Raw genomic sequence first — 27,121 nt, 5'->3', positions numbered from 1 at the left:
GCACTCCAAAAAATGGTGAAAAAGAGTTGACTTTATTAGCCCATATGGGCTACTAAAGTCCACTTTATTTCATCATTTATCGGAGTGCTGCCTACTTTTTTCTTTTTTATTATTCATACAAATAGATAGAAAGATAGATAATAGATAAATAGAAAATAGATAATAGAAAGATAGATAATAAATGATAAATAGATAATAGATAGATAATAGATAGATAATGGTTGTGAGGGATGAGAGAGACTCGATTTTGGATTTATGAATTCAGGCCCCATAAATTACCCAGATCTCCTTCCAATCCTGAAATGTGGCCCCCACCCTTGGGAAAAGTACACAGATTCCCAAAAGAGCAGGACTTTGCCAAATGGCCAGTAAATTATAGGCCACCTGTTAATGAAGGCACAGAGGGGCAGAGCTAGGACCCCCTGCTGTCTTTTGTGCAAGGCAACCAACATGAAAGCAAACTCTAGATCGAAGTCACCGACACCTAGAGATGAATCATGAGAGTACTAGGCATCTCAGGGTTATGTCCCATATACTACCAGAACCCTGGAAATCCCCTAAACGCACCCCCACGTCTCATATCTCTCTAGCTGCCCCAGATGCCGAGCTATCGAGACTGGCTCTCTAGAACCACTTAGTCGAACCAAATTTGGACTCTCTGTATCGGACCAACCTCAACGAACCTGTTGAGACGTTAATCGTCCCGTTTGGACCTCCCCCTGAGAAGTTGTGACCCATCCTAGATATTGGGAATTATTTTAGCTAGGAGGTAAGGGGAATTCAGCCCAACCCAGAGGGGCAGAGGCATATTTGGGAGGGGGCACGCAAAGGATTAAAAGCTAGCTACACACCTTCAGCCCTGTCTTCGTTCTGCCATGGAAGCTACGTTGCGTCACGTGTGGAGACGGACCAGGAACTAAGGAAGTACCTGTGGACTCAGCGCTTCCCTGGGGCCCACATGCTATAAGACATGGTAACTTGATGCATACAGCTAACTGCTACCCCAACCCGTACCCTAATTCTGTATTTTCTGTATATTTATCTGTATACATTTGTAGATTCTAGTGCGCCTTTCGGCAAATAAAAATATCAATTAATCTTGGGCTGCTCGTTTATCTCGAAACCCGATCTCCCATGTCCGTGAGTTCAGGTAGTACTTATATGCTACCCGGGGTTGGTTTCTGACCCGATATAGGCTTGTTAACAGACCAGGCTTATATCTAACGAGGAACTGGTGGCAGCATACATTTCTGGTGTTATTGTGGGATCCTGGCAGTGACGGACGGAGGTTTATATGTATATTCCCGGCCTGGGACTGGTGATATATACTGTATATACCTCCCTCACTGCAGAGTGCCCCGATAACCAGTACGTGACAGGGCAGCCTCTCAGGCGACTACTTATCCTAGGTGCAGTTTCCTGAAATACCGGTGGGTAAGGGGGGCGCCGGAGAGCTGTGACTGTGCAAGCTCCGTCACAGATTGGTGACGGCGGGGTGATATCCGTATCCCCCGGTCCTCTCATGTGTGTATTTTCATTGCAATAGGTAATAGATAGATAATAGATAAACATAGACACAGACAGTGATCTTGCAGGAATGATGGAGGAGCCAAGAAGCTATTAATTAGAGGGTCACGTACTTGTACAATGCCCACCCTGCTGTGCACAACGCCCATCATAGGATAGCGATCTTCCCGAGAAATGTACAGTGGGCTCTGCTACATGCATTATATTTAGAGGGCAGTAGATACCACTAATGTTATGGGATTTGTGAAATGCTGTAAAAATTATAGGCCCCAAATTGTGTTCCTAAACTTCAGTACAGGACAATATAATTTGTCGCCCCCTGTCTGCATGGTAATAACAAACCCTTTACTTGGCCTCCTGGGGGAGGATTTCATGTATGATCCCTTCTACATCACCAGCCCTCCATACGTAGTCACATGAACAAGGATTTGCTCCTATTTTTTTTTTTTTTAAAGGATTGTACAATTAATTTGATCTCAATTGATTCATCCAAACGAGACCCAAATTGCAGATTCCTGGGAGTTTTACAAGAAATAATTGGTGAGATTTAGGTCTGACAAATGGGAACTTGGGAAACATGTATGAGCCCTGTCAGCCAATCAGCAGCTGTTGTAAAGATCATGTGATACAATCTGTGAGGCCCGCCTCTGAGGAGTCATGGAGGATCCACGTCAGAGATTCTGACTGGCTGAGAGGCCCCGTGTGGTTTTCCATGTTAATCTGCAGAACCAATAAGTAATTTTTTAATACAATAGATACAAAAGTGTTCCAGCTGCTCAGCCTCCACTGCTCCTTACCTCCCTTCTTGTTGTCGTCTTGACTGCTGTCCGCTGTGTCTTGTTTGGCTTGCTCTTTTGCCGGGGAAGCTTCTGGGCTGGCAGCAGGCACATTGGCTTGTTTGCACTCATCCTTTGCTTGGTTGGCGTCTTGACCCGAGGAGTTCTCACTTGTGCCCTTTACTTCTGGCTCTGTTTTCTTGACTTCATTAGAAGGTTTTTCTGTATTTTTGGCCTCTTCCTCTGAAGCCGCCTCTTGCTTTTTACCTTCTGAAGAACTATCTACTTTTTTCTTATTATCTTCAGACAAGGGTCCATCACTGGTGGGTTCCTCTGTCTTTCGGGTCTCATTTTCTGTCTTGTTGGCGTCTTCCTTGGCATCTTCTTTGTGGTTCTCCATGGGTTCTCCGCTGTTCTCATCTCCTTTTTTATCTCCCTTGAGTTTTTTCCGGATTATATGTCCGCGGAAGCTGGCCTGGATTTTGGTCGCTGCTTTATGAGCTTTGTCCTCTGGCTTGTTTGCATCTTGTTCGATTTTTTGGTCGCCCTCCTCATTTTTTTCCACCTTTAGGGGGGAAAACAGAAGAACATTTGAGAAATCTTCCTTATAACAAACACATCTCGCTTCAGTTATAACAAGTGTAATTTTCTTTATAAAAAAAATACCAAACATTAAAGAAGTTTCATATTTTGGAGCCTCTGGGAATTTTTTGGGTCTATTAAATTAAAATTGATGACTTCTTGCTACAAAGTGGAATGAATTATTCATGAGTTCCCCGAGCTTCACATCATCGCTGTCTCGGGTGGTTTACTAAACGTCATGATGTTTTCTATGTAGCAGTTACAAAAAAATAATTATGTATGGGCTGAAAGAGACGTAAAAATATCAAAAAGAACACAGAGGGAATTCCAGAAACTCAACTCTTTAGGGAGAACAGAGGTGGCAGATGCACTTGGACTTTGCTATCCACATGGGCACAAATGTCCCTTTCCAACCAGAAGACATTGCCACAATGACATGAGAACGGAGGTACTGAGCATGTGCGACCACCAGCTATTTACTGCAGCTGCATCCCCCTCCTCCTCCTCCCGTCCTCTCCTTTCCTCTGTCTTCACTTCCTATGTCACAGAGATTGTATAGGAAAGAAAATATGAATTCCAGGCTTCCATTTCGATCTCTGCCATCTTGTATATGTATGGCATATCTAAGGTGGTGTCCAGTTCTTATCTACTCAATGGGCATCTCTGTACCCCCGCCATTCGTGGTGAGTTGGCCACTGGTAATCAGTAGGTTGGCACTTTCTTGGCACATGTGAGAATAACCCTTCACATAAGTAGAAAAGCATGCTCACTTTCTTCTAGAAAGAGCGCCACACCTGTTCAGGTCTGGTATTACAGCTCCAATCAATTGAAGCGAATCTGTTTTTTGGAAGAAGGCAGGCATGTTTTTTCTAATCTAGTACAATTCCTTTAAGCCCTTTTTTTTCTAACAAGAAAAAAGGGAAGAATATAGACGTGCACATATTTCAGGCAGAAACCACAGGGGCCGGTTCGTAGACTTCCTATATATTGTGCATCCTGCAAAATCCTCTCCACCAACAACCGTGAAAGGCCGAAGAAAGGAACCGTCGGACACGTTACAAAGAGGAGCTGTTCAAGAGGTAATTACGAAGTCTCTGTACGACGGCGACACAGAAGAAATTGTATTGTACCTGCCGCGCCGGAGCCGAGAAACCCAACAATAGCGGCTCCTTATGTAATTGTAACACAACCGGCACAGCTCAATACGATCAATGCACCCCCCATGGGGGGACACAAAGCTGCCTGCAGAGGTCTGACTACCCCGGACCGCCCGCATCCGCAGCATCTACCTGCTGTCATGGAGATGCCCAGCTGCTTCAGACACTCAAGCTTTTGAGATAGCGATGAATTTAAGCTTCGGCACAACGGAAATATTATTTCTCAAAAATGAAAACATTTATAATGTAAAATTTGGGATATTTAAAGGGAACCTGTCAGGCGATCCAGCAATAGCATGAATTGCAGCTTGGTGGCACGGACGCTCCGAAAACTCGAAAGATCCGCCCGGCATCTGCCAGTGCTGCAGCAAATGATTGACAGGTCGTTCTAGATAGAGACCCCTGATAAGAGCCAGCCGGGGCGATGCCGGGCCAGTCTGGTCTCCGTCTATAGTCCCTGCCTGATGAGCGTTTCACAGAGAAACACATCTGCAATCCAGGATCTGGATCACGCTGTCCACAATTTGGGCAGCATGAATTATTTTTCAGGTTCCCTTTAAGCACTGCTCTGAAGGATGCCTCCAAAAACAGCCAGAAATGCGGCGAAATGTGCACTTCTGCCAGTGGATTTGCAAAACCCCATCCTTTCTGCAACTACGATTGTTCTGGCAAAATCTGGACTGTTGCAAAGTATCACTCCACCTACATGTGCAACGAGCCGTGCGCTTTATGGCAGCCGCAATGAATGGGAGTCACGGGGCAGAACAGTGCCCATAGGGTAATACAGTCTCCATTAGGTAATGAGTACAGCTCCCCCTCCAGAGACCAGGGAGCGTCAGAGGAGCTGTATACAGAGCATTATATGGGGGTATAGTGTATGTTGTTAGTATTGTCTTATCTCGACCACCAGAAGTACTACCCGACCTTCATCTATTGATAATGAGATGATTCTGCTCATCATGTCCAAGTCTACACAGCAAAGCTGACAAACAAGCAGGGCCACTATAAAGGAAGTACGAGGGGCCCAGAAATAAATGCAAAAAAGGGGCCAATTTTCTACCACCACAATTTGGGCCATACGTTTTCACTTTGATGAAAGGCACAGGTCCCATCATGGGGTCCGGCGCGTGTTCTTTCCAAACAATCAATGAATAGCACAAAACAATAACAAAGTGACGACGAAAGTGACACCAGGATGTAAATATGCTGCAGTCTGAATTCATTTAGGGACCTTAATAAATTTGGGGTTCTGGTCGGGGTGTGAATGACTACACAGGGGACGTGGGTGACTCGTGTGAAGAGGAGGAGGAACGTAACAAAAGCATAAAGCTCTGAGACTGCAGACTTCAGAGAGGGGCGCCGCACCCCGCTGGGTCTACAGGTGCACTCTGGGTACAATATGTAAATTAGGTAAAAAAGGAATTCCCATAAGGTGTGGCCAATACAATGGGCAGTGTCCACGGCGGCAAATATTCTGCGCTTAATGAGTTACTTAAACTTTTATTTTACTTTTTAATAATTGTATCCAGCATGGAAAGTTGCGAAACTTTTCAAATAAGTTTATTTAAAAAAAAGTCTTCATTCCTGTAAAAAGATTTCACATAAGCAGCTTTTTCCCGGATGATTTGCTGGATTCAGCCGCATTTATATCAGATGGTACTCAGTAGGAGTACAGATGATGGCAGTGAGAGGGTCCGTGTCTCACCAACTCTGGGGAGAAGCTGCTGCAGATGATTGTCCTGATACGCAGAGCTCAGAGAAGACGGACGCTGCCGACCCATCACTGCCATCATCTGTACTCCTAATCATATCTATGCTGGAAACAGACTGGAGAAAAGCCACAGAATGAAGATAAATCTCCTAATGAATGATGAAAAATCTATATACATTTTATTTCAACCACAAATTACATAACATCTAAAATCAATGTGTATAAAAGGAGTACAGACACAAAAAATGCAAACACAATGCATGTATCAAATGAAAACAATGGGTCAAAGAGGCGAAGGTAAAGTAACCAGTATGGGTACCTATACTCAGAGGTATTAATAATTTAAACGATTGCTAATTGCTAATTTAACATTCCAATGAATTTATGAGTATCTATAAATAAACTACCTTAAAAAGGTCCCAATATATTAATTACTACGCCTCCTATATACATTTCTCACTCAATATGATATATATCCCATTAGAATACATTTCAGCAGAACTATAATAAATTTATAAACAATGTGACAGCCATAAAAAATGTATATTTATACACCAGTGTGCTTGCTATGTACCATAAACCTAAAGATATCCTGCAAAAGGTGTATTGATTATCCAAGTGAATGAAGATATATACAAAAATATCCAGGATTAAAGTGTCAAGTGCTTAATAAAAGTGAACAAATATTAGTTCTTTGGCATACTTTGCACCAATGTGCTAATTATGTGCCATTAAATAGTGGCTGCAGGTAAATGAAGGTAAGTACATAAAAATCCAAGATTAAAGTGCCAAGTGCTTAATTAGGTACACTAATGAAAGGGTTCATCTATGAGCCCCTTGAGCCCAGTCTGCTCACACAGGTCATGTATCTTACTATTTTTCAGCCTTTCTTATGCTTTCGTGTGTGCTAGTATGCCATATAGCTGAACCCTTTCATTAGTGTACCTAATTAAGCACTTGGCACTTTAATCTTGGATATTTTTGTATATATCTTCATTCATTGGATAATCCATACACCTTTTGCAGGATATCTTTAGGTTTATGGTACATAGCAAGCACACTGGTGCATAAATATACATTTTTTATGGCTGGCACATTGTGTATAAATTTATTATAGTTCTGCTGAAATGTATTCTAATGGGATATATATCATACTACATATTGAGTGAGGAATTTATATAGGAGGCGTAGTAATTAATATATTGGGACCTTTTTAAAGGTAGTTTATTCATTGGAATGTTAAATTAGCAATTTGATGTAATTTACTACAAATAGTTTAAATTATTAATACCTCTGAGTATAGGTACCCATATTGGTAACTTTACCTTCGCCTCTTTGACCCATTGTTTTCATTTGATACATGCATTGTGTTTGCATTTTTATGTCTGTACTCCTTTTATATACATTGATTTTATGTGTTATGTAATTTGTGGCTGAAATAAAATTTATACAGATTTTTCATACCTTTTTGGCGTTTACTTCCGTGGAAAATTATAGGTTATATTGATATTTGGGAGTGCCAATTATCTAGGCCTAGTATATCTTTTGACCCCTAATGAAGTGGTTTGTAAAGTTTCAGAACGTTCCACACTGGACACAATTATTGAAACAAAAATGGAACTTTACAGATTATAAATCCAGCCCCGATGGTGACGATCCCCGCACACCGCTGTCCCCGCGCTGTAACACCACGCGGATGATTCACACTGACGAGCGATCCTGCTAATTGCAATCAAGCTCCGGCTAAGAATAGAAAAATGGCCTCACACTGGCCGAGGGACATCGAGGAAGAGATCAGTCCAGCAGCACATGGAGGGGCCATATAGACCACCCATATCTAGAGGCTGTGCCACCAATCTACGGCATTCCCATCACAAGTAAGTATATATATCTAATATATAAAGCTGTGTATGTGTGTGTGTGTGTATGTATGTATGTGTGTGTGTATGTGTGTATGTCCGGGATTGGCATCTGCACCGTCGCAGCTACAGCCACAAAATTTTGCACAGTCACACGTCTGGACCCCGAGAGCGTCATAGGCTATGCTGTGAGGTGAAATTTTAACCCCGCGCTTTCCAATTCACCAAACAATTTTGCCCCTATCTACATAATGGGGAAAAAGTGAAAGGAAAAGTGTTGGAGGCGAATTGACAGCTGCCAGATGTGAACGAGGGGGACTTAAAGAATGAGAGCGATGGCGCCAAAGAGTATATACCGTACAGTTGCTAAGGTGGGGCCCCGACATGGGATACTCACCACACACGGGGATATGAACACACACACAAAATGCGCCACACACTACCACGTGCTCGAACACATATACCACCCTCAGCGCACATTTCACCACACATATACCGACCTCGCCACATAAAAGTCGAAACACAAAAGTCGCAGCTCAAAACTCGCCACGCGCAAAACTCGTCACATGCAAAACTCGCCACACGTGCAAAACTCACCTCATGGAAAACTCGCCACACGCAAAACTTGCACACGTGGAAAAATTGCCACATGCACAAAAGTTGCAACACATGCAAAAGTTGCCTCACAGAAAAGTTGCACATACTCAAAAGGCACCACACATAAAACTCGCCATGCGCAAAACTCGCCATGCGCAAAACTTGCTGCACACAACTTGCTACACTAACCTGTCACATGCAACTCGACACACAAAAAGATGCTACACGCATGTCGCCACACAAAACTCATCTCACAAAAGTCGCTACATGCATGTCGCCACACGCAACTCAACACACACAACTTGACACACGAAACTCGCCCTAAAACACACACAAGTCTGGTATTATCCTTCAAAAATAAAAATCTGATTAATAAGCAGACAAACTACAAGAGCAACAAATGTACCATATAGGAATCCGGCAGCTGTCAGTCACATGACCTGTCTATTATGTGTATGCGTGAGCTAATATATACTGCCAGGGGGGAGGGCTTCCTGTTGGCTGGGGATTTATCAGGCTGACAATAGCAACCAATCACAGCTCAGCTTCTATTTTGCTACAGTTAATTAATCTGAGCTCTGATTGGTTAATATAGGCAACAAAGGACATTCTCAGTATAACAAAACTTGTGTGAGGTAATAGCATGTCAGTTAGGGTGTGTTGGTGGAAAGGTTGATGTCAGTCACATTACCTCTATGTGAGAGGATATAGAAACTGCCAGTTACAGACTATTTTTACCACAATAATGCCTCATAAGCAAAGGAATTCCATGGCATGAATGTCAGCTGATGCGAAAAGAAAAGCTGCATTACGGGCCAATGAAAAATGTGAAGACCGTGAAACAAGGCTGACACACAAGAGAACAGCACCTGCTTCCTCAAGAGCCAATTAACTTTCTGAGCAGAGGGAAGCGAGGCATGCAGATAAGAGAACAAGAGCTGCTTCCTCAAGAGCCAATGAACTTTCTGAGGAGAGGGAAGTGAGGCTTGCAGACATGAAAACAAGAGCTGCTTCCTCAAGGGCCAATGAACTTTCTGAGGAGAGGGAAGTGAGGCTTGCAGACATGAAAACAAGAGCTGCTTCCTCAAGTGCCAATGAACTTTCTGAGGAGAGGGAAGTGAGGCTTGCAGACATGAAAACAAGAACTGCTTCCTCAAGGGCCAATGAACTTTCTGAGGAGAGGGAAGCGAGGCTTGCAGGCAAGAGAACAAGAACTGCTTCCTCAAGAGCCAATGAACTTTCTGAGGAGAGGGAAGTGAGGCTTGCAGATAAGAGAAGAGCTGCTTCCTCAAGGGCCAATGAGTCATCTGAGCAGAGAGAAGGCCGACTTGCCGCTAAGAGAATTGCTATTTCTTCCACCAGGGCACAGGAAATGGTTGGAGATTTGAAACATGCTGCCTTTTGTTACCAGTCAGACATAAACTATCAGCATAATCCTAAAGTTCAGATAGGAAAAATGGATGTGGTCTGCATGTACTGCAGTGCCCTGAAATGGAAAGATGAACCACCAGGTTTATGCTGTGCAAATGGCAAGATAAAACTTCCACCTCTCCTGTCACCACCAGATCGCCTAAAGTCTCTGATGACAGGTAACAGTACAATATCAAAGCATTTCTTGGACAACATCAGGAAGTACAACTCCTGCTTCCAAATGACATCATTTGGTGCAACAAAAGAAATGTTTACAACAGGATTTATGCCGACATTTAAAGTTCAAGGACAGGTTTACCACTCAATTGGCTCAACCACTGGACAGATCACCTTCCCAAGCAACTTTTGTTGCATGGTGACTTCCATTGAGGAGTTGAAAGCAAATGTTTTTCCAAACATTCAACTCCACTTCAAAAATTCTGGCTGGCCGTGTGAAAGGGCTATTCTAGCTCATAAACAGGACAGCGTCAACAAGATCAATCTTCAAATTCTAAATCTCCTTCCAGGTGTGTGCACAACCTACAAGTCAGTGGATACAGTAATAGACCCTGCTCAAGCATTATTTTATCCAACTGAGATCCTCAATTCCTTGGAGCCACAAGGACTTCCTCCTCACAACATCTTTCTAAAACCTGGAGCACCTATTCTGCTATTGAGAAATTTGGATCCACCAACAAAGCTGTGTAATGGAACAAGACTCTTGATTAAGAACCTGTTTCCACATGTAATTGAGGCAACCATTTTGACAGGATGTGCCACAGGAGAAGATGTTTTCATTCCAACAATTCCTCTCATTCCACCTGATTTGCCTTTTGATTTTAAACGCCTCCAGTTTCCTGTTCGACTGGCATTTGCTATGTCCATCAACAAGGCTCAGGGACAGTCCTTGAAAGTAGTTTGAATCGATTTACAATCTCCATGCTTTTCTCATGGTCAACTTTATGTGGCCTGTTCAAGAGTTGGAACAGCCAAAAATCTGTTCGTCTTTGCACCTGAAGGAAAAACTAAGAATGTCGTTTATCAAAAGCCTCTCGAATAAGTAGTAGAAGATTACTTCACATTACTTGGCCAATTTAGTTAAATCTGTGTGGAATATCTCTGGTGTTGAAATATATGTTGTGAAATGCTTCTATTACCTTAGTTTTTGCTTTTAATAATTACATTTCTATCTATTTGTTTTGTGGTTTTTGTGTGCAGAATAAATTTTTGTTAACACAGTCTATTTTGCTAACAGCAGTTATTAACCCGGGCGAAGCCGGGTAGTACAGCTAGTACTAAATAACAATGTACTTGCCATAGATATACATACCAAAGTAACCACAGACCAGTCCATGATCAGATGCTGCATTCAGAGACCCCAGACCAGGCTCCCCATATAAAAATACACCGGGTCTCGTAAATAAACACAGATGCTACACCAGACCCCCTAACCAAGTACAGACCCCAGACCAGACCCCCTAACCAAGTACAGACCCCAGACCAGACCCCCTAACCAAATACAGACCCCAGACAAGACCCACAAAACAAATACAGACCCCAGACCAGACCCAGAAAACAAATACAGACTCTAAACCAGACCCCTAACCAAATACAGACCCCAGACCAGACCCAGAAAACAAATACAGACTCTAAACCAGACCCCTAACCAAATACAGACCCCAGACCAGACCCAGAAAACAAGTGCAGACCCCAGACCATACCAGCAAAACAAATACAGACCCCAGACCAGACCCCCTAACCAAATACAGACCCCAGACCAGACCCACAAAGCAAATACAGACCCCAGACCAGACCCCCTAACCAAATACAGACCCCAGACCAGACCCACAAAACAAATACAGACCCCAAACCAGACCCAAAAACAAATACAGACCCCAGACCAGACCCAGAAAACAAATACAGACCCCAGACCAGACCCCGTAACCAAATACACATCCCAGACCAGACCCACAAAACAAATACAGACTCTAAACCAGACCCCCTAACCAAATACAGACCCCAGACTAGACCTCCTAACCAAATACAGATCCCAGACCAGACCCACAAAACAAATACAGACCCCAGACCAGACCCAAAAAACAAATACAGACCCCAGGCCAGACCCAGAAAACAAATACAGACCCCAGACCAGACCCCGTAACCAAATACACATCCCAGACCAGACCCAGAAAACAAGTGCAGACCCCAGACCATACCAGCAAAACAAATACAGACCCCAGACCAGACCCCCTAACCAAATACAGACCCCAGACCAGACCCAGAAAACAAGTGCAGACCCCAGACCATACCAGCAAAACAAATACAGACCCCAGACCAGACCCCCTAACCAAATACCCCAGACCAGACCCACAAAGCAAATACAGACCCCAGACCAGACCCCCTAACCAAATACAGACCCCAGACCAGACCCACAAAACAAATACAGACCCCAAACCAGACCCAAAAACAAATACAGACCCCAGACCAGACCCAGAAAACAAATACAGACCCCATACCAGACCCCGTAACCAAATACACATCCCAGACCAGACCCACAAAACAAATACTCTAAACCAGACCCCCTAACCAAATACAGACCCCAGACTAGACCCCCTAACCAAATACAGACCCCAGACCAGACCCACAAAACAAATACAGACCCCAGACCAGACCCACAAAACAAATACAGACCCCAGACCAGACCAAGAAAACAAATGCAGACACCAGACCAGACCCTCTAAGCAAATACAGACCCCAGACCTGCAAAACAAATACAGATACCAGACCAAAACCCCTAAGCAAACGCAGAAACCGGACCAAGCCACCTCAAGCAAATACAGACCCCAGAACCAGACCCCCTAAGCAAATACAGACCCCAGGGCCCAGATCAGACCCGCAAACCAAATATAGAAACCAGACCAGACCGCCTAAACAAATACCGACCCCAGACCAGACCCCCAAAGCAAATGCAGAAACCAGACCAGACCTGCAAAACAAATACAGACCCCAGGCCTCTATATAAAAAATACCCCAGACCAGACCCCCTAAACATACACATGACACAACAGACCCACTATATTAAAACAAGAACGTGTCCAGATCCACTAAAAAATAAAGAGCTCAGGCCCCTAAGCAAATCCAGACCCCAGACCAGACCCACTATGAAAAAAAATAAACCAGACCAGACCCACTATATAAATAAAAAATAAATACACACATATATACAGAATAGCCCAACTGTAGCCCCGTACCCCCCTGATCCCGTCCATAAAGCTGTCTGAGCCGTCTGCAGCTCTGGGGGTCTTGTCTCCCAGTAATCTGGCAGCCGGTGCTGGAGATGTCGCCTCCATAAATCCGAGGCTTTCGGAATATCGGCCATGATGTGGTTAATGCATGCCGGAGCCCATACAGGCAGGTCGGGGGGATTCACTCGGGGTACGTGCACACGGAGCTGTCATAGAAATCCATTCAGGAATTTTTCACAAGGATTTCAGATCTGACACACGAAGGTTTTTGAAGCGGTTTCTCCACGTGTTATTATTATTTTTTTTTGCAGCCTTTTAAATTAACAGTTTCAAAACGTAACAGGGAAAAAAACCTGTATGAACAGTGACGTGGATTTCCATAATTGAAGCCAAAAGGTAGAGTTTTCCAAAAGTAGATCAAACAGATTTTGATTTTGATGCAGATCCGCTTCAAAGTCCACACACAAAAAAAAGAAAAAATCTGCGTGAAACTATAACAAACGGATTTACTACTAGTTTTGTGGCATAAAAAAAGTTACAAATTTCGCAGCTTTATGCTTCTCTGGACACTTTATAACAGAGACCCAAAAAGTATTCACCTTTTGTGCGCAAAAAAAGGCAACTGAAACTCTGATTAACAAACATTAAAACTTTGCCCGTGTCACATTGTTGCCTCATTTCTTTCCCACGCCTTTTTTGCAGTTAAATATGCAGCACAATGAGATTTCTGAAATCTCGCGCACATGGTGCTTATTTTTCCTTTGCAGATTTGAAGCAGTTTCCAATCTCCAGCGTCAATTCTTTCAGCGATGTTTGCTCATTCATTATACAAGGAATGGGAACAGAATGGGGGTCAATATACAAGGAAGGAGTCCAGGATTGGGGGCATTATATCACAATGGGGGTCATTATACCAGGAAGGGGCCCAAAATGGGGGTTATTATCGGGTGGATTATAACAGGGCCAATCTGGGCGGTAGCCCAGGGCCCAGTGGTGTGTGGGGGCCCTGGGCTACCACTCAGATTGCCCGCCGCCATCAGAGCATTACTGCCCTGAATGGCATATGGGCCCGGTGGGCAGAGAGGGCCTGCATCGGGCCCCGTCTCATCTGCTCACCGGGCTCCTACCGGCGCTGCGGCAGTTTCACCTATTGACGTGCGGGTGCGTCAATAGTTAACAACAGCCGCCAGCCAATTGGAGGCTGGCAGCTGAAGTCGGCCGCAGGCGCAGCGCACACGTCGCCGGCGTCTGACGTCATTGTCAGTCGCCTGCGAGTGCGCGCTGCTGGAGGGAGCTCGCCGCTGGAGCGCACAGGTCAGGTGACGAGAACTCGTTTTTTTTTTGTTTTTTTTGCGAACTGCAATCTGGGGGGCCCGGGCGGGCCAGATTGCTGGACACACTGGGGCAGATTGCTGGACACACTGGGGCAGATTGCTGGACACACTGGGGGCAATATGCTGGAGTCAGACACTGAGGCAGGATGCTGGACACATTGGGGGCAGAGATGCTGGATACATTGGGGGCAGAGATGCTGGACACATTGGGGGCAGAGATGCTGGATACATTGGGGGCAGAGATGCTGGACACATTGGGGGCAGAGATGCTGGACACTGGGGGCAGAGATGCTGGACACATTGGGGGCAGGATGCTGGACACTGGGGGCAGAGATGCTGGACACATTGGGGGCAGGATGCTGGACACATTGGGGGCAGGATGCTGGACACATTGGGGGCAGAGATGCTGGACAATGGGGGCAGGATGCTGGACACATTGGGGGCAGAGATGCTGGACAATGGGGGCAGGACGCTGGACACATTGGGGGCAGAGATGATGGACACTGGGGGCAGGATGCTGGACACTGGGGGCAGAGATGCTGGATACGTTGGGGGCAGAGATGCTGGACACACTGGGGGCAGGACTGGAGACATGGGCAGAATGTAGATATGGGGCATGAGTGGAGACACGGGGCAAAATGAAAAACATGGGGCAGGATTGGAGACAGATCGTGCAGGATCATGGGGCAGGATGGATATGATGGAGACTGATGGGGCAGGATGGGGAGATCATATGGGGCAGGATGGATACTCATGAGGGCAGGATGGGGAGATCATATGGCTGGAGCCAGGAATGAGATACACGGGGCCAGGGTGGGGAATATTATTACCATAGGGGCTAATTAAGGGATATTATTACTGCAGTGATGTATTTATTTTATTTTTTGAGAACACTGTTTTAAATGGGGGGCGGTCCTGTTACTGTGTAGAGTGACACTATATCGCCTTTTTTTCTTCATGTGGTGTAATGTAGAAGTTGGGAAAAATTAAGTAATGTGTCCTGCAAGCGGAGCTCGAGATAACTGTGTTATTTCCTGCAGAGAGGAGCCCTGGCTGGATGAAGTGATGGTGGTCTGTGCTGGATGAAAAATGAAGGACTTCACCTAGAGACATCACTGGTGAGTCAGTGTTACCTATACACTGACACTATACACTGTATACTATATACTGAACTGAAGGGTAAATTGACTAGATCAATGGATGTTTGACAGGTTATAGTTTCACACAGCAACTATTTTTCTGGAATAATCTGGTTCAGGTATATGATGACCCTGTCGCATGACCCCGTCACGACCCCATCACATGACCCCGTCACATGACCAGGGGGCCCACAGTGTCTGAACAGTCCGGGGCCCTGGCTATCCTTAATCCACCCCTGGTTATTATACAAGGAAGGGGCCCAAAATGGGGGGGTCATTATACAAGAAAGGGGCCCAGAATGGAGGTCATTATATCAGGAAGTGCCCCAGAATGGGGGTCATTATACAAGGAAGGGGTCAAGGAAGGAGGTCATTATATCACGAGGGTGCATAGGATGGGGGTTATACAAGAATGGGGTCCAGGATGGAGATTATTGTATGAGAAAGGGGCCCAGAATGGGGGTCTTTATACCAGGAACGGGCCCAGAATGGGGGTCATTATACAAGGAAGGGGCCCAGAATGGGGGTCATTATACAAGGAAGGGGCCCAGAATGGGGGTCATTATACAAGGAAGGGGCCCAGAATGGGGGTCATTATACAAGGAAGGGGTCCAGGATGGAGGGTATTATATCAGAATGGGGCCCAGAATGGGGGTCATTATACAAGGAAGGGGTCTAGAATTGGGCTTTTTATATCATGAGAGTACATAGGATAGGGGTCATTATACCAGAATGGGGTCCAGGATGGAGATTATTATAAGAGAATGGGGCCCAGGATGGGGGTATTTATACCAGCAACGGGACCATAATGGAGGTCATTATACCAGGAATGGGCTCAGAACGGCGGTTATTATACCAGAATGGGGTCAAGGACGGAGATTATTATACCAGAAAGGGGCTCGGAATGGGGTTTTTTTATACCAGAATGGCGGATATTATACCAGGAAGTGTCCCAAGATGGGGGTCATTGTACAAGGAAGGGGCACAGAATGGGGGTCATTATACCAGAATGGGGTCCAGGATGGGGGACATTATTACAGGCAGGTACCATGATGGGACACTATTACACTTATGTCTTTGTACTATTTAGAGCGCCACAAGGGTCCTTACATCCGACCAACATGCAGGTGGGAGCCCAGGTCCATATTTAGCATGAGGACCCATGGGACTATAGTTACGTCACTGAAAACAGGTCTGTTTTTTGCATATGAAAAAAAATGATTGATGTCTGAATTAGCCCTTACTGCGTTGTAAAAGTAGTGTATGAACGGCTATAGCTAAAAAATCCCCCGCCTTTGTCTCTTCCTTTCCTTTTCAGATTTAGTTAGTTTTTTTTTTATTATTATTTAGGCTTCCATTATTCAGATTAATCAATGCACTAAAAACAACAAAAAACTGTTTCAAAACCTGCACAGTTGACATTTTTGCAACCACAGATGTTGATGGGTGGAAATAACCCAAAATAAATCTACACCCGGAAGAACGCACCAACATTTCTACCATCAATCATAATATTTTCCTACAACCCTAATTTTTATTTCTTCTTAAAGGGGTTGTCCAGTTTTATGTATAAATGTACGGCAATAGTATAATACTAAAAATAAATGGACTAATGCCTCCGCTATTTGCACTGCGCGGCTCACTCACAGGAGATGAGATCAGTCTCACTACGATATTAACGTATTGTCGCTCTGCAGACGTTAAGTTGGCGACTTCTTTCTAAATAATGGTTCAATTAAAATCTGTACAACTTTCTCATAAACAGTATCTGCATTTATTTATTTTTTACCATGTACATGAACTCTGCTTGCATTAATGAATGGGGATATAGCTGAGAACATTTCCGCTCCTTAGAATGTTTACATGATACAATGTATCAGTCTAGACCAGTTTATTGAAACTGAACCCCCGATAAGAGGCCATTTGTGGCTGCCTCCTCTGCCTCCTGCCAAGCACCACTGAGTAGGATGAAAACACTTTTCCATCCCAGCTTTGCTGCCTTTTTTTGGGAGCCCTTTATCCAATTCCATTGAACGCCAGAATCCGGACAATCGTCAGTGAGCGAATCACAGCCCCGCCACTCCGGTCCTGGGCTCCCGCCAAGAGCTCTGATCTGCACTGATACATTGTAACCATCCTGTCACCTGAACAATGAATTGTGAATACGAGCTTTTCCATTCACTGACAGTAAGCAAAGATACTGAAAATGATGAGAAAGGGAAAGAAAGTGGATTACAAAGTGTAAGAACTTCACAAACTCTTTAAAAAGTTTTTCCCCAAACTTAATAATGACTTAATAAAGATGATCAATGTGTGATCGGTGGGATGAAGCCTGCGGTCCACCACTCCTACCAATCGGCTGACCAGACGGGCACAGCTACTTCTCACCAGAAAGCTTTCAGTACCATTAATGGCCACCGCACCAGTGACGGATAATGGATGCAATCTGGGCAGCTGCACAGGGGCCCAAGAGGTCAGGGGGCCATTCTTACCACCAAAGCAGGTGGCATTGTGCATTACCATGAGCTACTGATTGTAAAGGGCCCATATACTGTTCTTACAGAAGGGCCCCTCAGTCTGTGCCCCCCACAATGTGCGGCCACATCCTGTGCCCTGCAGTCAGCTGATCAGGGGGGTGTCGGGAGTCGGACCTATATACCATAGACCATCAGTATTAAAGTCTTGGACAATCCCTTTAACTGCAGATCTTGTTTTGCCCTTTGCAGGATTTAGGCATCGCAGAGACATCTGGAGACTCCATTTCCTTCTGGTTCTATCATTATCTCCGCGCTGTTGGCCGGTTTGGAGCGATGTGATCCGATTCTCTGCCGTCCAGGCCTCCTCATGTTACATTCTACTTAGGATATTAGATACAAGAATTCCGGCTGCGGGGAATGATCAATCTCTGTTATTATTAAATGTGCAGGTCCTGTGACGTGCGAGCGAGCGAGCGTCCCACCGGAGACCGGGCGCTAAGTCACCGTCCTCCTGTCTCACCGCACATCTGTTCCTTCCACGCAGCTGCCAGGAGGACTTGGCAGGTTCACATCCCATTATATGATACTCTGCTATGCTACATTATGTCGTGATACGTTATATAGTAATACATTATATTATATACAACCTATTACATTATGTTATTAGATTGTTCTACATTCTTATATTAGATACTATATTACACTAGGCTATATTATGTTATTTTCTTGTAATTGTATGTTCTATTAGATTATATACTGTGTTATATATTTAATATTACTTTACATTATGTTCTATTAGGTTTCATTATATATTCTGATGTTATATTATATTGTTACATTATATTAAATGAAATATATATATACAGTTGTGCTCATTAGTTTACATACATATTTATTGTCAAACTCCTGTGTATTTACTGTATGTAGCACTGTAATGCATGCTGCCGGCTTCTGCTGTGATTTTACAGTAAGTGGCTGCTGAATTGTGTGTTACTGACATCTATATATCTTTGTATTCTATGTGTATATATCTGTTCTATTCTAACCTGTCAGTGTGATTTTACTGTATGCAGCAGATGTATTACCGGCTTTTATTCTATCTGTCTATGTAATATATATATATATATATATATATATATATATATATATATATATATATATATATATATGATATGTGTGTTACTGACAGCTATATATCTTTGTATTCTATGTGTATATATCTATTCTATTCTAACCTGTCAGTGTGATTTTACTGTATGCAGCAGATGAATTGCCGGCTTTTCGAAGCTCACCGGCACATAAAAATCGGACAGAACTTGCATGGTCTAAGCGCTGTGCGATTCTTTTCTCGCACCCATAGGCTCGCATTGGTGAGTCTCGGCGACAATCGTAGCAAGCTTTGATTTTCCACACACGCTGAATACGGCAGAGAAAATAACCGGTGATGTGAGCTGCTCCATAGATTAACACTGGGCTGAGTGCTGCGATGTTTTCTTGCATAGTACTCAGCCGTATTCTACAGTAGTGTGACCCCGACCTAAAAGTACAAGTCTCTTCTGCTGATCAGGTGCAGCGGTAGCAGTCATTACCCTGGGACCACCCAGAACAAGGAGTAAAATCTGCAAGTTTGAGTTTATGGGGTAACATTTCTCCATCATGGAGAGTGTGAGGAGACTTATAGGCCTTGCCATGCTCCTCTGATAATTTAAATATGCAAATATCGGCTACAGTGAAGAACACAAATGACAAAATCTGCAGCAAAAAAGCAACAAAAATGGAGCAAAACCTGCTTTTTGTAACCAGCTTTATTTACTATCATTCTGCAGGTTTTTCCTGCAAAAAAAAAAATGCAGCAAAAATGCAACGTGTGAACATAGCCAAATTAAAGTTCATTTTATAAAGAAGAAACTCCTGTTAAAATTTAAGCAAAATATGGCACCCACAAAACAGCATTAAAAACATCACTGTATTAAGAAAAAGTGCACATTCACAGAATTACCAGCGTGTATAAACACATGAGGGGCCGCTTTGCTTCCTTTCTCAGGGCATTGTGATTGGACGCCATTCGTCAGCTGCCCGTTCATTCACCCTGTTACTCTCTTCATTCACTTTTTGTACATATAAAGTAGATATTTTTCCGCAGTTGGTGAATGTCGTTGTTTCCTTCTGTTTTGGGGCTGATTACGTTCTCCCCCTAGAAGCAGAGCCCCCCGCTCCTGAGCGTTCATTTATAATGGTAAGGATAAGCGGAGAGTGGGGCCAAACATTTCGCCTGAATGGATCCCTTTAAGGTTTGGCCTCTGCTGAGACGCTGAACACATTTTTGACATTCCGCCAGATCCTTTGATTTGTTTTTTTCCCCCCATTTTTCCCTGTTTTATGCTTTCCTGCTGGAGAACGCTTCTTTCAGGACATTTATTCCTCCCTCCGCCCTGGAGGATGAGATGTGTATCCAGCTGCCATCAGCAGATAAAGTGCAGAGATCAATGGCGCTATTGTCCCCGGTCACCTGGGATGTTGGGGGGGTGATGATAATTACATTAGGTAATTAGCTGGACACTCTCCTGGGCGCACGATCAGTATCCGGACAATGGCGGCCGCAGCGGCAGGTGGGAGGTTGTGTCAGTACAGGAATTAGATGATTTACTTCCTACTAAATAAGACACAGACGAGCGCTGCAAACAAAGGGTTAATTTACTTACAGTGGGGAAAAAAGTATTTAGTCAGCGACCAATTGTGCAAGTTCTCCCTCTTATAAAGATGAGAGAGGCCTGTAATTGACATCATAGGTGATCACAACTATGAGAGTCACAATGAGAAAACAAATCCAGAAAATCACCGCGTCTGATTTGGAAGATTTATTTTGAAAATTATGGTGGAAAATAAGTATTTGGTCTCCTAAAAACATGGAAGATCTCTGGCTCTCACAGACCTGTAACTTCTTCTTTGAGAGGCTCCTCTGTCCTCCACTCATTACCTGTAGTAATGGCACCTGTTTGACCTCGTTATCAGTATAAAAGACACCTGTCCACAACCTCAAACAGTCTGACTCCAAAATCCACTATGGTGAAGACCAAAGAGCTGTCGAAGGACACCAGAAACAAAATTATAGCCCTGCACCAGGCTGGGAAGACTGAATCTGCAATAGGCAAGCAGCTTGGTGTGATTAAATCAACTGTGGGAGCAATAATAAGAAAATGGAAGACATACAAGACCACTGATAATCTCCCTCGATCTGGGGCTCCACGCAAAAATCCCAGAACCACACGGGGGACCTAGTGAATGACCTGCATAGAGCTGGGACCACCATAACAAAGGCTCCCGTCAGTAAAACACTAAGCCGCCAGTGCCAGACGTGTCCTCCTGCTTAAGCCAGTACATGTCCGGGCCCGTCTGAAGTTTGCTAAAGAGCATTTGGATTATCCAGAAGAGTATTGGGAGAATGTCACATGGTCTGATGAAACCAAAGTAGAACTGTTTGGTAGAAACAAAACTCGTCATGTTTGGAGGAGACAGAATGCTGAGTTGCATCCAAAGAACACCATACCTACTGTGAAGCATGGGGGAGGCAACATCATGCTTTGGGGCTATTTCTGTGCAAAGGGACCAGGACGACTGATCCGTGTACATGAAAGAATGAATGGGGCCATGTATCGTGATATTTTGAGTGCAAACCTCCTTCCATCAGCAAGGGCATTGAAGATGAAATGTGGATGGGTCTTTCAGCATGATAATGATCCCAAGCACACCGCCAGGGCAGCGAAGGAGTGGCTTCATAAGAAGCATATGAAGGTCCTGGAGTGGCCTAGCCAGTCTCCAGATCTCAACCCCATAGAAAACCTTTGGAGGGAGTTGAAAGTCCGTGTTGCCCAGCGACAGGCGAAAAACATCACTGCTCTAGAGGAGATCTGCATGGAGGAATGGGCCAACATACCAACAACAGTGTGTGCCAACTGTTGTGGATTCTGTTTGTGGGCTCCCTCTGGTGGTTACTGCTGGTACTGGGTGACTTTGGTGGGTTGCGGCCTTTGGTTTCCACCTGTCCATCAGAGGCTGGGTGTTTCCTATTTTACCTGGCCTTTCTGTCATTCCCTTGCCGGCTATCAATGTATTCAGATGTGCTCTGTTTGGTTCCTGCCTACCTGCTCCCAGATCTTTCAGGATAAGCTAAGTGCTGATTTTCAGTTGTTTGGTTTTTTGTCCAGCTTGCTTATTATGTCTCTATGCTAGCTGGTAGCTCTAGTGGACTGAGGTTCTCCCCATGTGCCATGAGTTGGCACATGGGTTCTTGTAATCTCAGGATGGTTTTTTTGATTAGGGTTTTTTGCTGACCGCTCAGTCCCCTTTTGTATCGTTCTGCTTTCTAGTTTACAGCGGGCCTCAATTTGCTGAACCTATATATATCATCTCTATGTGTGTGCCTTCCTCTCATTTCACCGTCAATACATGTGGGGGGCAACTATATCTTTTGGGGTTCATTCCTCTGGAGGCAAGTGAGGTCTTTATTTTCTCTGCAGTGCTAGTTAGCTCTTAGGCTGGTGCGTGGCGTCTAGAACCAACGTAGGCACGCTCCCTGGCTATCTCTAGTTGCGTTTGTCAGGCGTAGGGCAGCGGTCAGCCCAGGTTACATCACCCTAGAGCTCGTCCGTTATTTATTTGTACTTTGCTTGTCCTGTGCTATCCCTAGCCATTGGGATTCATGACAGTATAGCCGGCCCACAAAGTGTTAATTGTTTGGGCTGAAGCAGGAGAAAAAGAAGTGTTTAAGGAATTTTTTTTTTTTTTTTTTTTTTTCCCTTCAGAGTTTTGCTGCCTAGCCCTTAATTGCTGTCTAGCTGCTTCTTACCTCCTCTTAACCCTTGAATGGCTCTGATCTTAGCTGTTTAACATGGATGTCCAGAGTTTGGCTTTCAGCCTGAGTAATCTCGCGGCAAAAGTTCAAAACATACAGGATTTTGTTGTTCACACTCCCATGTCTGAACCTAGAATTCCTATTCCAGAGTTCTTTTCTGGAGATAGATCTACCTTCCTGAATTTCAGGAACAATTGTAAATTGTTTCTTTCTTTAAAATCTCGCTCCTCTGGAGACCCTGCTCAACAGGTCAAGATTGTAATATCTTTCCTGCGGGGCGACCCTCAGAATTGGGCATTTGCATTGGCACCAGGGGATCCTGCATTGCTCAGTGTGGATGCGTTTTTTCTGGCACTGGGATTGCTCTATGAGGAACCTAACCTGGAGATTCAGGCTGAAAAGGCTTTATTAGCCCTTTCTCAGGGGCATGATGAAGCGGAAATATATTGTAAAAAATTTCGGAAATGGTCGGTGCTTACTCAGTGGAATGAGTGCGCCCTGGCTGCAAACTTCAGAAATGGTCTTTCTGAGGCCATTAAGGATATTATGGTGGGGTTCCCTACGCCTACAGGTCTGAATGAGTCTATGGCTATGGCCATTCAGATTGATCGGCGTTTACGGGAGCGCAAACCCGTGCACCAGTTGGCGGTGTCGTCTGAACAGGCACCTGAGACTATGCAATGTGATAGAATTCAGTCCAGAAGTGAACGGCAAAATTATAGGCGGAAAAATGGATTGTGTTTTTATTGTGGTGATTCAGCTCATGTTATATCAGCATGCTCTAAACGCACAAAAAGGGTTGATAAATCTTTTGCCATTGGTACTCTGCAGCCTAAGTTCATTTTGTCTGTGACTCTGATTTTTTCACTGTCTTCCATTTCCGTCGATGCCTATGTGGATTCGGGCGCTGCCCTGAGTCTTATGGATTGGTCATTTGCTAAACGCTGCGGTTTTAGTCTGGAGCCTCTGGAAGTTCCTATTCCTCTGAAGGGAATTGACTCTACACCATTGGCTATGAATAAACCGCAGTATTGGACACAAGTGACCATGCGCATGACTCCCGTTCATCAGGAGGTGATTCGCTTCCTTGTACTGTATAATTTACATGATGTACTAGTGCTTGGTCTGCCATGGTTACAAACTCATAATCCTGTCCTGGACTGGAAAACAATGTCTGTGTTAAGCTGGGGATGTCAGGGGGTTCATGATGATGCACCTCCGATTTCAATCGCTTCATCTACTCCTTCTGAGATCCCTGCGTTTTTGTCTGACTATAGGGATGTTTTTGAGGAGCCTAAGCTCAATTCGCTCCCTCCTCATAGAGAGTGTGACTGTGCTATAGAATTGATTCCTGGCAGTAAGTTCCCTAAGGGTCGTTTATTTAATCTGTCACTGCCAGAGCATACTGCTATGCGGAATTATATTAAGGAGTCCTTGGAAAAGGGACATATTCGTCCATCTTCGTCCCCTCTGGGAGCAGGTTTTTTTTTCGTGGCAAAAAAAGATGGTTCCCTGAGGCCTTGTATAGATTATCGCCTTCTGAATAAGATTACAGTCAAATATCAGTATCCATTGCCATTATTGACTGATTTGTTTGCTCGCATTAAGGGGGCTAGGTGGTTCACTAAGATAGATCTTCGCGGTGCGTATAATCTGGTGCGGATAAAACAGGGTGATGAGTGGAAAACCGCATTTAATACGCCTGAGGGCCATTTTGAGTATTTGGTAATGCCTTTTGGACTCTCCAATGCTCCGTCAGTCTTTCAGTCCTTTATGCACAATATTTTCCGTGAATATCTGGATAAGTTTATGATTGTGTATTTGGATGATATTTTGGTGTTTTCTGATGACTGGGAGTCTCATGTTCTACAGGTCAGGAAGGTGTTTCAGGTTCTGCGGGCCAATTCTCTGTTTGTGAAGGGCTCAAAGTGTCTCTTCGGAGTCCAGAAGATTTCTTTTTTGGGGTACATTTTTTCTCCTTCTACTATTGAGATGGATCCCGTCAAGGTTCAGGCTATTTGTGACTGGACACAACCTACATCTGTTAAGAGCCTTCAGAAGTTCTTGGGGTTTGCTAATTTTTATCGTCGGTTCATTGCTAATTTTTCCAGTATTGTTAAACCTTTGACTGATTTGACTAAAAAGGGTGCTGATGTTGCTGATTGGTCTCCTGCGGCCGTGGAGGCCTTTCAGGAACTTAAGCGCCGGTTTTCTTCTGCTCCTGTGTTGTGTCAACCAGATGTTTCACTTCCTTTTCAGGTTGAGGTTGATGCTTCCGAGATTGGAGCGGGGGCGGTTTTGTCACAGATGACCGATGGCTCGGTGATGAAGCCATGTGCATTCTTCTCTAGAAAATTCTCGCCCGCCGAGCGCAATTATGATGTGGGTAATCGGGAGCTTTTGGCCATGAAGTGGGCATTTGAGGAGTGGCGTCATTGGCTTGAGGGTGCTAAACATCGTGTGGTGGTCTTGACTGATCACAAGAATCTCATTTACCTTGAGTCTGCCAGGCGTTTGAATCCTAGACAGGCTCGTTGGTCGTTGTTTTTTTCTCGTTTCAATTTCGTGGTTTCATACCTGCCAGGTTCAAAGAATGTGAAGGCAGATGCTCTTTCCAGGAGTTTTGTGCCTGACTCTCCTGGAGACTCTGGGCCTACTGGTATCCTTAGGGATGGGGTAATAGTGTCCGCCGTATCCCCAGACTTGCGACGTGCATTGCAGGAGTTTCAGGTGGATAAACCGGATCGTTGTCCACCAGAAAGACTGTTTGTTCCGGATGATTGGACCAGTAGAGTCATCTCCGAGGTCCATTCTTCTGTGTTGGCTGGTCATCCAGGAATATTTGGTACTAGAGACTTGGTGGCCAGGTCTTTTTGGTGGCCTTCCTTGTCTAGGGATGTGCGTACCTTTGTGCAGTCTTGTGAAGTGTGTGCTCGAGCTAAGCCTTGCTGTTCTCGGGCCAGTGGGTTGTTGTTATCCTTGCCCATTCCGAAGAGGCCTTGGACGCACATTTCCATGGATTTTATTTCTGATCTCCTGGTTTCACAGAAAATGTCCGTTATCTGGGTGGTGTGTGACCGCTTTTCTAAGATGGTTCATTTGGTGCCCTTGCCTAAGTTACCCTCCTCCTCTGAGTTGGTTCCTTTGTTTTTTCAGAACGTGGTTCGTTTGCATGGGATTCCGGAGAATATCGTTTCTGACAGGGGATCCCAGTTTGTGTCTAGATTTTGGCGGACGTTTTGTGCCAAGATGGGCATTGATTTGTCTTTCTCGTCTGCATTCCATCCTCAGACGAATGGCCAGACGGAGCGAACTAATCAGACCTTGGAAACTTATTTGAGGTGTTTTGTTTCTGCTGATCAAGATGACTGGGTTGCTTTTTTGCCACTGGCCGAATTTGCTCTTAATAATCGGGCTAGTTCTGCCACGTTGGTCTCTCCTTTTTTTTGTAATTCGGGGTTTCATCCTCGTTTTTCCTCTGGTCAGGTGGAGTCTTCGGATTGTCCTGGAGTGGACGTGGTGGTGGACAGGCTACATCAGATTTGGAATCAGGTGGTGGACAATTTGAAGTTATCTCAGGAGAAGACTCAGCAGTTTGCTAATCGCCGTCGCCGCGTGGGCCCCCGACTTCTTGTTGGGGATTTGGTGTGGTTGTCTTCTCGTTTTGTCCCTATGAAGGTCTCTTCTCCTAAGTTCAAGCCTCGGTTCATCGGTCCTTATAGGATCTCGGAGATTCTTAACCCTGTATCTTTTCGTTTGGATCTCCCAGCATCGTTTGCTATTCATAATGTGTTCCATCGGTCGTTGTTGCGGAGGTATGAGGTGCCCGTTGTTCCTTCAGTTGAGCCTCCTGCTCCGGTGCTGGTGGAGGGAGAATTGGAGTATGTTGTTGAGAAGATCTTGGATTCTCGTGTTTCCAGACGCAAACTCCAGTATTTGGTTAAGTGGAAGGGTTATGGTCAGGAGGATAATTCCTGGGTGGTCGCCTCCGATGTTCATGCGACTGATTTGGTCCGCGCCTTCCATAGAGCTCACCCTGATCGGCCTGGGGGTTCTCGTGAGGGTTCGGTGACCCCTCCTCAAGGGGGGGGGTACTGTTGTGGATTCTGTTTGTGGGCTCCCTCTGGTGGTTACTGCTGGTACTGGGTGACTTTGGTGGGTTGCGGCCTTTGGTTTCCACCTGTCCATCAGAGGCTGGGTGTTTCCTATTTTACCTGGCCTTTCTGTCATTCCCTTGCCGGCTATCAATGTATTCAGATGTGCTCTGTTTGGTTCCTGCCTACCTGCTCCCAGATCTTTCAGGATAAGCTAAGTGCTGATTTTCAGTTGTTTGGTTTTTTGTCCAGCTTGCTTATTATGTCTCTATGCTAGCTGGTAGCTCTAGTGGACTGAGGTTCTCCCCATGTGCCATGAGTTGGCACATGGGTTCTTGTAATCTCAGGATGGTTTTTTTGA

At 44.7% G+C, this 27,121-nt stretch overlaps 1 protein-coding gene across 1 annotated transcript in view; it reads right to left on the bottom strand.

Annotated features, from left to right (window-relative positions):
- GAP43 (growth associated protein 43) overlaps positions 1-27,121 on the bottom strand; it is a 183,021-nt gene that overhangs the window by 98,694 nt on the left and 57,206 nt on the right. The window contains exon 2 of the mRNA XM_077293712.1: positions 2,325-2,868. Within this exon, the coding sequence (XP_077149827.1) occupies positions 2,325-2,868 (544 nt within the window). The remainder of the gene's footprint in view (positions 1-2,324; positions 2,869-27,121) is intronic.

Source organism: Ranitomeya variabilis, chromosome 3 (assembly GCF_051348905.1).
Source record: "Ranitomeya variabilis isolate aRanVar5 chromosome 3, aRanVar5.hap1, whole genome shotgun sequence".
In the NCBI taxonomy this organism is placed as follows: Eukaryota; Metazoa; Chordata; class Amphibia; order Anura; family Dendrobatidae; genus Ranitomeya; species Ranitomeya variabilis.
Note: the sequence above shows the minus strand (reverse complement) of the source record. Positions and strands in the feature narration are given on the sequence as shown.